This window comes from Triticum dicoccoides, chromosome 2A (genome assembly GCF_002162155.2).
Source record: "Triticum dicoccoides isolate Atlit2015 ecotype Zavitan chromosome 2A, WEW_v2.0, whole genome shotgun sequence".
In the NCBI taxonomy this organism is placed as follows: Eukaryota; Viridiplantae; Streptophyta; class Magnoliopsida; order Poales; family Poaceae; genus Triticum; species Triticum dicoccoides.
Window position 1 is genome coordinate 441,658,958 of NC_041382.1, and position 8,953 is coordinate 441,667,910.

The 8,953-nt window shown below is 46.0% G+C and overlaps 1 protein-coding gene across 1 annotated transcript; it reads right to left on the minus strand.

Annotated features, from left to right (window-relative positions):
* Positions 1–2,872: 2,872 nt before the first annotated feature.
* Positions 2,873–8,687, minus strand: LOC119354826 (arabinogalactan protein 1-like). The gene is made up of 3 exons (XM_037621570.1): positions 8,191–8,687; positions 8,005–8,102; positions 2,873–3,318 (listed from the first exon to the last, which is right to left on the minus strand). The coding sequence occupies exons 1-3, from the start codon at positions 8,576–8,578 to the stop codon at positions 3,256–3,258; spliced, it is 549 nt and encodes a 182-aa protein (XP_037477467.1). The 5' UTR covers positions 8,579–8,687; the 3' UTR covers positions 2,873–3,255.
* Between the last annotated feature and the right edge of the window lie 266 nt (positions 8,688–8,953).

Here is an 8,953-nt window from a genome sequence, read left to right on the forward strand (position 1 = left end):
GACAACTCAGCTGCTAATACTTGAGAATATTGTTTGGCTCCCCTTGTGTCGAATCAATAAATTTAGGTTGAATACTCTACCCTCGAAAACTGTTGCGATCCCCTATACTTGTGGGTTATCACCCACTTGTCTTGCTAGTGGTATGTCATGGGGCTGTGCTGGGCGAGCCAGTCCATGCCCACAATGCCGTCGTACGCGCCAATTTCCAATTCAAGCATTGGCATGACGAACGTGTGCCCCTACATCCACCATTTGAGCTCGGGGACGATGCGGTTGCAGGTGAGACGGTCACCGTTGGTGACGCGAACGTCCACCGGTGACATCTCTTCCGTTGCCAGGCCGATGCGCTCGACGAACGCCTTGTTGACGAAGTTGTGTGTGTTGCCGGAGTCAAGGAGCAGCAGCATCACCCGATTGCCCACCAATGTGCGCAGCCGAATCGTCGTTGCTGAATCGGTGCCGTCGAGCGCCTGCGATGAGATGAGACAACATTCCGGCACGCCCGCGGGTTGTACTTGTGGCGGGGGCCCGAGGTCGGGTCGTCCAGGAGTTGCATCGCGTGAATGGTGTCGTCCGAGAGGACCTCGCCATGGTCGCCAACTTGGATGGTGAGCAACTGGGCGGGCGGGGCGCAGCGGTGCTCGCGCGAGTAGCGGTCGCCGCACTTGAAACACAAGTTGTTGGCGTGGCGGAAGTCGCACAGTTGTCGCTTGCGTGTGAACTCGTTCGCTTGGGCGTGCGCCGGTGCCGCGGCCCGTGGTTGCTATTGTTGTGCTGGCGCCGGAGGAGGCCGTCCTGTAGGCGTGATGCGTGGGCGTGCTCTGGTCGCGCCCAATTCCTCTTCTTGGATTCGCGCCAGGACGGAGGCGCGCGTGATGCTGGAGGGTGCCTGGAGACGTACCGCGGCGCGGAGCTCGTCCTTCAATCCCAGGAGGAACTGTGTGATGAAGAATTTGTTGTTGATGGACGTGTCGAGGGCCAGCAGGTGATACATCTGTTCATCGAACGCTGCGCGGTACTCAGCGTTGGTGCCAGTTTGCCGGAGTTGAAGCAGCCTATGCATCACCAACTCGAACTCCTCCATGCCGAACTCCTCCAGAATCGCTGCAGTGAAGTGCTCCCACGTGATGTTGCGGTGCGTTTGTCTGAACGCTTGTAGCCAGTGCGCGGCCTGGCCGTCGATGTAGAGCACCGCGGTGGCCACCCAGTGGCGCGGCGCCACTTTGTAGAGCTCGAAGTAGGCAAGGCAGCGATCCAGCCACAGGTATGGTGCCGTGCCGTCGAACTTGGGGAAATCGTGCTTGGGCAGCTTGTGATACTCATTGTTGTTGTAGCCCGTCTGAGACGCAGTCGCCGCGGCGACGAACCCGCCGAGAGGAGGCACCGGGATGAGTGGTGGGCGGTGGTCCCCCAAGCGTGCGTGCGACGAGGACGACCGAGGCGGATCGGAAGCGAGACGCGATGACGGTGGAGGTGGGGGTTGTTGCTGCTGCTGGGCGGGCTGGTGGAGGAGTGTGGTGACCGAGCCCGTCGGCGAGGCCGGCCCTTCCATCGTCTTGCGCGTGGCGTTAAGATCCGCTTGGGTCAGATCGATCTGGCGTGAGAGACCGCACACCTCCTGCGAGATCTGAGCGTTGATTGCGGCCTGCAGCTCGATCTGCTTGTCGTGTGCCGCCTTCTGGTCGTCGACTTTGGAGAGCAGAGTCTCAAGCAGCTTTGGTGATGTTGGTGTTCCCCTCGTCCATGGCGGCTATCACTTGTCGCGTCGCCGCCAAAGCCTTCGAAGGAGCCGTGGTCTTGTGCTGAAGGGGATCGAACCCCGTGATGGATTTTGCGCCGCTTGCCGGAGCAGCTCGCACCGGCGCGGTGGATGTTACCGATCCTCGATCAAACACAAGGGAGAAAAAAATTGGCGAAAAAGGCTCTGATTACCAAGTTTAACACACCAAAGAGGAGGGGGTCGGGTAGGTGAGGGAAAGCGAGAGAGAGACTTGGTGAGGAAGAAGAAGTTGCTTTCAGAGGAAGGATTCAGGATGAGAGTTACAGCTCGTCACATCACTTGCCAACGCCACAGCCGGCTGGCTCCTTTTTAAAACACTACCTCTCCTCTCTTCTCACTCTCCAGCTCACACTTACAGGTGGGGTCCGATCCTTGCCACGTCACGATGGACAAGTGGTCAGGCGTGAGAAGTACAAGTACTCTCAAACTAAAATATACTACTACACTTCCAAAATAAGTGTTGTGAGGAACGGAGGGAGTACTTAGTCAATTTCTCTCAATCTTTCCTTTCTCCTCTTCTTCTATTACCTTTCATCCCTGTGGAGTAAAGTCCAGGTGCGAGGCGTTTTACCAATAGGGAAAATGTTTTTTTTTTACTAAATGAAATTTTCAATTTGTCATGAGGAAATATTACACGCTAGACCTCCCCTCACCTCTGCCTTCTGAAGAAGTGAGGAAAATCATAAGAAATAAGAAGGAAATCGAATTGATTACTGAAACAAGTATGCATCAAAACCATCTAACCTGGTAATAACAGATTTATATCTTGGGGTTCTATTCATATTTGTCCGAGTATTTGAGAACATAGGAGTATCAGATATGAATATAGCTATCACTCAATCCCAATATTCAGAGAGTATTAATCTCGTAATGTGAGATTTAATTACTCTTTATACACATACACCACATAGTTATTTTATTTACTAATTTTATGTTAATTTCACTTTGCATCTAGTATCACCATAGCTGCGTAGTTGCAGCACAGATCAGATGTCCATTAGTTACGTTAGGCCCAAAAATAAGATGAATTCAGGTACAACAGCACAGATCATTGATTCGGCTACATTTTGTAAGATTGTTAATAGTTGAATAAGACACGAAAGCAGATAGATAACCTTCTTTTTGCACGGATACAACACAAATGTACCTTCATTTCGGTCAAATGTGACATGGATAATGCAGATTAAAATTGTCACCCTATGAACTGCACAAGCAAACATTCTAACAGATCAATGCTTGCCATTGCAAATATAATGTGTTCCACGATACAAACAGAAAAGGATTATAGGACTACAATTTAGGAAGCAAATAAATTGCTTACACTCGTTAATTTGACTGACTTGATACCTTGACACGGGCAGATTGATCCTGCTAGTTGTAGCAAAAGAGGCAACGACCTTCATGCTTCCATGCACTTCCAAATCCAACTTTACACATAGCAGCTTGGCTACCGACAAGCGCGTAAATATATATCACTACACTTTCTGCATCTTACCACTAAGCTCCGTTGTCTTTGCAGCCTTGCCCGAATCCATCTCCTGCCAATAATTAGTGGGGAAATGTTAATTAACTGGAGAACATAATTACAAGGGAAATGTTAATTAACTGGAGAACAAAATTAAAATAATGTTACTTTTAAAATCAATAAGCTAAACTCGATTCGGTATTGTATCCAGTGGTGAATATCATGAACATGAAACAATGCATCTTGGATACAGACCTACGGAACAAAATAACCGGTAAAATTCTAGTTCTATTTCTTCATTTGATGACACTTTTACTCATCATGGGTACACCATATGGGAATGCATAAACAATGGTTTTCTGTATAATAGTCACAGCACAAATGCAGAACCAATTTGGCAATTACACAAACGTGGTTGTAAGAAACCAGTGAAGATAGAATCTAGAGAGGCAACTACAAATTTTATCATGTTATGACCAATCTGAAGTGCTGAATTGCACTTGGCGCTTAAGGTAGTTAAAGTACGAGACGCAGAGTATGGCATTTTATTTTTCCTGTGTCTAAACAATTATAGAAATAGTTTCTGCAAGTCCAAACAGACACTATCATCATCCTATAATAGAAAATTACATCTTTCAGAGATATCTTTCTACCTAAATTTAACAGCTCAATTCACATAAATTAAGGCTGCAGCAAAAACACCCTAGTTCAAAAACCAATTCATATTGTAGACACATCTTTCAATCAGAGAATTCTGGTAAAACCATAATATTTCCCCTTTTATCACTATAACAATACACTTGGACTAGTGTGACATCCAACAACTAAAGCAAATTAATTTTGCAACATTGTAATATTGGCAATGCCCTGTACAGCAAATGCATCAGCTGCTGCACCTCCACTCCAATTATCCTCGCAGTTATGTTCAGAGATGTTTATCATGTTAGTACACGGATATTTGCAAATTTTGGTGCACATATATGGCTGCAAGTGTGTTGAGGATGTTAGTTTATGGTAGTTCAGTTGCAACTGGCCTGGATGGCAGGAAGGTCAATGCTATGAACGTATTGCAGTAACAGGAGGTCACTTGTTGATCAAGCACATGCAACAGCAAGCAAACTGAAGGGAGAGTCTTTTAGGATGTTTAGAATTGAATGATTCTAGTTTATTATGAGTATGTATTGTGTTACTAAAGGAAATGGGACCTAAGCATCCACTATATAAGGATGTCATGTATCTATGCCTGAGACAAGCAAGAACAATCAATCTAACCTCTCCCGGTTAAAAAAAAAAGGGCAACCTGGTGCATGTAGCTCCCGCTTGCGCAGGGTCCAGGGAAGGGTCCAACCACTTTGGGTCTATAGTACGCAGCCTTTCCCTACATTTCTGTAAGAGGCTGTTTCCAGGACTTGAACCCATGACCTCATGGTCACAAGGCAGCAGCTTTACCACTGCGCCAAGGCTCCCCTTCTAACCTCTCCCGGTTACTCTCTCAAAATAAACCCTATGTCCACACAATCCCATGCTTCAGCATGGCAGTTATCCGGTTGTGGATCTAGACCACAAAATTTCGTATCAGAGCAGACCACAATGGCTTTTGCTGCCAAGATGATGTCATGAAGGATCACTCGCGTCATGATACAGCATGGTATCTACCCTATTACAGACAATGTGCTTCACTAAGTCTTTGATCCTTATGGAGCAGGGGAGACAATTGAATCTTTCCAGTAAAGTCAAAGATCATGATCTCCATCAAATATGGTTTAGACCATGATGCAGCACGAGCTTTCAGGAGTTGACAAGGTTGCAACACCTACGACGGCTGTTGTGAACTTGATACTAAGTTAATCCCTATATTGAGCAGTGCTACATTGACAGAGCCAAGTTGACAGAGGTGGCATGACATAATGCAGTGGTGTTGGCGGCCCATGAGCAAGAAGCAGCAGAGGCTTCAAAGGCACAAGCAGCAACAGATCAACCGCCACAAGCAAACGCATTTAAGCACTAAAACAGTTGCATGGAGTGCGGCAGAGGCAGGTACAGCCAAACTAACAGCAGGAAAGCTAGATGCAGCAGCTGTGGTAGACATAACAGCAGCGACAGCAACTGCCTTGGCAAACTTAAAATCAACGGTTCTTGCAGAGACAACCAGACGCAAGACATCTCTGGGTTGGCACCTGCCAGCAATTTGGATGAATCATGCCCATGGCCATGGACTTTTATTCGGCTTGAGGATCATGAGGAAGAAGAAACCAACGTCCCTACTTGGACTTGTTTACCGTACTAGAAAAGGAAAGAGGAAGCTGCATGTATGCATTCGATCCTGGAGATTTGCAAGATATATGCCAGACGATGTGGATTTCCTGCATCAAAGGAAAGGAGGCTCCATATTTCTTGCCAATAAGAGGTATTTCCGCAAAACAAGTTTTCCATGGGTCATGTACTAAACAAGCATCGGAGGAGCCATTAGTTTGGTTTCTAAAAAGCTGGCAGGAAGTAAAAGTAAGCAAACCAAAAATAAATTTTAGTTATGTGCACATCTACAATACAAGGCACCTGCGCCACAACCTTCCATGTACATGGGGGTACAGTGGGCTGCAACCATGGCCACCACCTGCAGCTTGAGGATAAGCTGCTTGTCCAGGTGGGGTGTAGTGTTATGGACAACAGCATATGGTGGTTCGGTACTTAGTTGCAGCCGGCCTGCCAACAAGAAGCCAATGCTATGGGTGTATTGGAGTAACAGGACGCTTTAAGATTGAAGTCTAGTCTATTAGGAGTCTACATTGTGTTAGGAAAGGAAAAGGACTTTAGCATCCACTATATAAGGATGAATCTATGTTTGAGACACGCAAGAACAATCAACCTACTCTCTACCGGTTTCCCAACTCAACGAATGTCTACCCAATCCCTTGCAGCCACAATGTCTGGCTGTCTTCAGCACCGTAGTTATCCCATTGTGGATCTAGGCCCACACCAATGCGCCATACTCAAAATAAACAAGTTTTGTGTCCGAATAGCAATTTGTTAGTGTACTTTTCATGTCTTCATGAACATCCATGACGGTTTTCAATTTTTTTCCAGAACTTTTCATATTGGGTTTAGTGGAGAGATCATAGGGTGGAAAGAAGCCCTAGTGGAAAAAATCCAATTTGATGGCCTACAATTCTCCTATGAAATTACCATGTGAGAAAATCCGATTTACAAAGAGTCTGTGGGACATTGTGATGAAAGGTTTTGCATGCTTCAAACTGGCCCAAAAAAAGACAGAACAACACCAACTGCTACTGCAAGTTGATACAGAATCAAATACAGATGATGTCAATAAATGATTTTTACATACACACTCCACGAGTTTTGAACAAAAATAGCATGCAGCTATAACTGTAAGGAGCTTTAATGGGTAGATAACATGCATGGGCATAAACCGTTCCTGACATTTTTCACTGACTTCAAACGGAAGGTCACACTTGGTCTAATAGTACAAAGGTACTACTCCCAATTCACAACATCCAATATTCAACCACGAATTTGTGCCTAGCATCATTCTAAATAACCAAAAGGTACTTTTTTGTTGAAAATCAGCAATGTGCTTATACCACAATAAAGAAGCCAATAACAAGAAAGAGCAAGCCTGTCACATCTTGATGCATACTAACTCTACTATAAAAATGGACATAATCACATGATAACAACTTCTTACTATTTTACTAATTGGCACGGGTGGCCTTAAATAGCAATTCAATTTTATGACCTAATCCCCGTCTACAGGCTGGTAAAAAATAGAAATTATTAAGAAAAAAATTAACATATTAGTAGCAATGTCAAGTTTCAAAGTGTGGAGGACGGGTGAGTCTCAAAAGAATGAGTACACATAGTGTGGAAATTACAGTTATCTTATTTTAAGATCAATCAGCAGCTTCTCTAGGAGAGGAAGCTTTCTGTACCTCACTTGGAATTTATAATTCGTAATTTGAGCATCCTCCAGCATGATGGATGGCATCTCAAATTCATTTTCAAGTACAACCATTACCATATATGACAAAGGCCCATTTGAGGCATCAATAAAGCTATACAAGTCATAACCATCAAGGCACAAGTCACAGCTGCAGAATCCAATGTAAACCAACACACGCTTACAACTCTTACCATGAATACTTAATCAAGCCCAAACGTGGTGGACCACCAAAAGAAAGCCGTAACTACATCCACAAAGAAAGAGATGCCGTAGAATACATCATGGATTAAAAACACTGACAGAAAAGTTCAATAAAAACACTCTGACAGAAAAATTCTACAAAACACTAACAAAAGTGAAGAAACAGCTGACTACTAAGTGATCTGACCTAAAAAAAGGGGACGCCCTAAAGCACAACCACCATTCAAATGCATTGCAACTTGCAAATGTTCCCCAAAACAGCTTTTGGCAGCACAGCACCGAACAGACAGCACGTCTCTATCAACATTTTGCAAACCTTAAATGGCACTAAATCACACACATGATCACAACCGGTGACAGCTAATTGTCTACCACCAAGAATTAGCCTCACAAGAATAAGCTACAGCATTCCAGTTCCGTACAGAAGCATGGACAGTGCAGTTCAGTTGGACGCACAGGAGATATGGATCTTCGCTGAGTTTACCCCAAATCACCGTAAATTTGCATCTAATCGAAGTCCGGGATACAGATCAGACAATCGGGTGAGCGTAACAATACAAGAGAAGCACAAATTTTAGAGTTGAAAGTGAAGGCAAGAACCTTTCCGGTGCTCTCGTAATAGTCGTTGAGCGCCCACTGGTACTTGGATTGATCCAGCCCGAACCAATTCGAAATGTACTCATCCAAGCTTGCGTGCGCTGCGCATGGAGTGGAAAAACACACAGATCAAAACCACATATCAAAAGACTATAGAAATTTAACGCACCAAACACTCTCCCGGGTCACCTTCTTGCACGCGCAAAACCGCGTCCCAGAAGAACCCGAACGCCGATCCATCCGTCCTCGACTCTGCCTTCTCGAACTGCGGCGGAGGTACCTGCACTGGCGAGGCCTGGAACAGTTTGGCTGGCGGCAGTGGCGGGGAGACCGTCTTGACCGGCGGAGGCGGCGAGACCATCTTGGCCGGCGGAGGCGATGTGGCTATATGCTCCGGCGGCGGGGACGCAGGAGACGCCACCGAACGGGGAGTGGAATTGGGGGTGGAAAACTCAGATCCTGGCGACTCGGCCGAACGAGAGGTCGGGGTATCCACTGGCGGCGGCGTGGCCGGGGGCGTGATGAAGACAGTGAGGTTTCCCGCCTTGCCGATTACCGGCGGCGGTGTGGACGCCATCGTTGAACAAAGGGAAGCGGAGGAGCGCGCTGGCGTTGAAGCTAGGGTAAGCGAGTGCTCGTGTGAGAGTGAGCCGACTGCGCCATTGGGGGAAAGGGGGCGAAGCTTTTGTTACGCCTTTTTCGACATTTATCCTTTTCTTCGTGTAAAAAAAAGGAAATGCTTTCTGACTACACCATGTTCTCGTGTAAAAGAAATCGAAATATACATCTCAAAAACGTCTCTCCATGATGTAGATGCAATTTTTTTTAATCAGATGTATACATCTGATGTAAAATGTATCACAAGTGATGTAAATATACATTACCTGACCACGCCAGATGTAAAACGGCTAGCAGCCTAAAACGCCAAACTGACAGTGCCTCACTTTCCGTA

Bases quoted from the DNA above. Each gene is read 5' to 3' on its own strand.
- LOC119354826 (XM_037621570.1), bottom strand. From the start codon at position 8,578: ATGGCGTCCACACCGCCGCCGGTAATCGGCAAGGCGGGAAACCTCACT. The intron at 8,103-8,190 runs GTGACCCGGGAG...CTCCATGCGCAG, and splicing joins GGTTTTGCGCGTGCAAGAAG to CGCACGCAAGCTTGGATGAG. The intron at 3,319-8,004 runs GTTCTTGCCTTC...AATTATTGGCAG, and splicing joins ATTACGAGAGCACCGGAAAG to GAGATGGATTCGGGCAAGGC.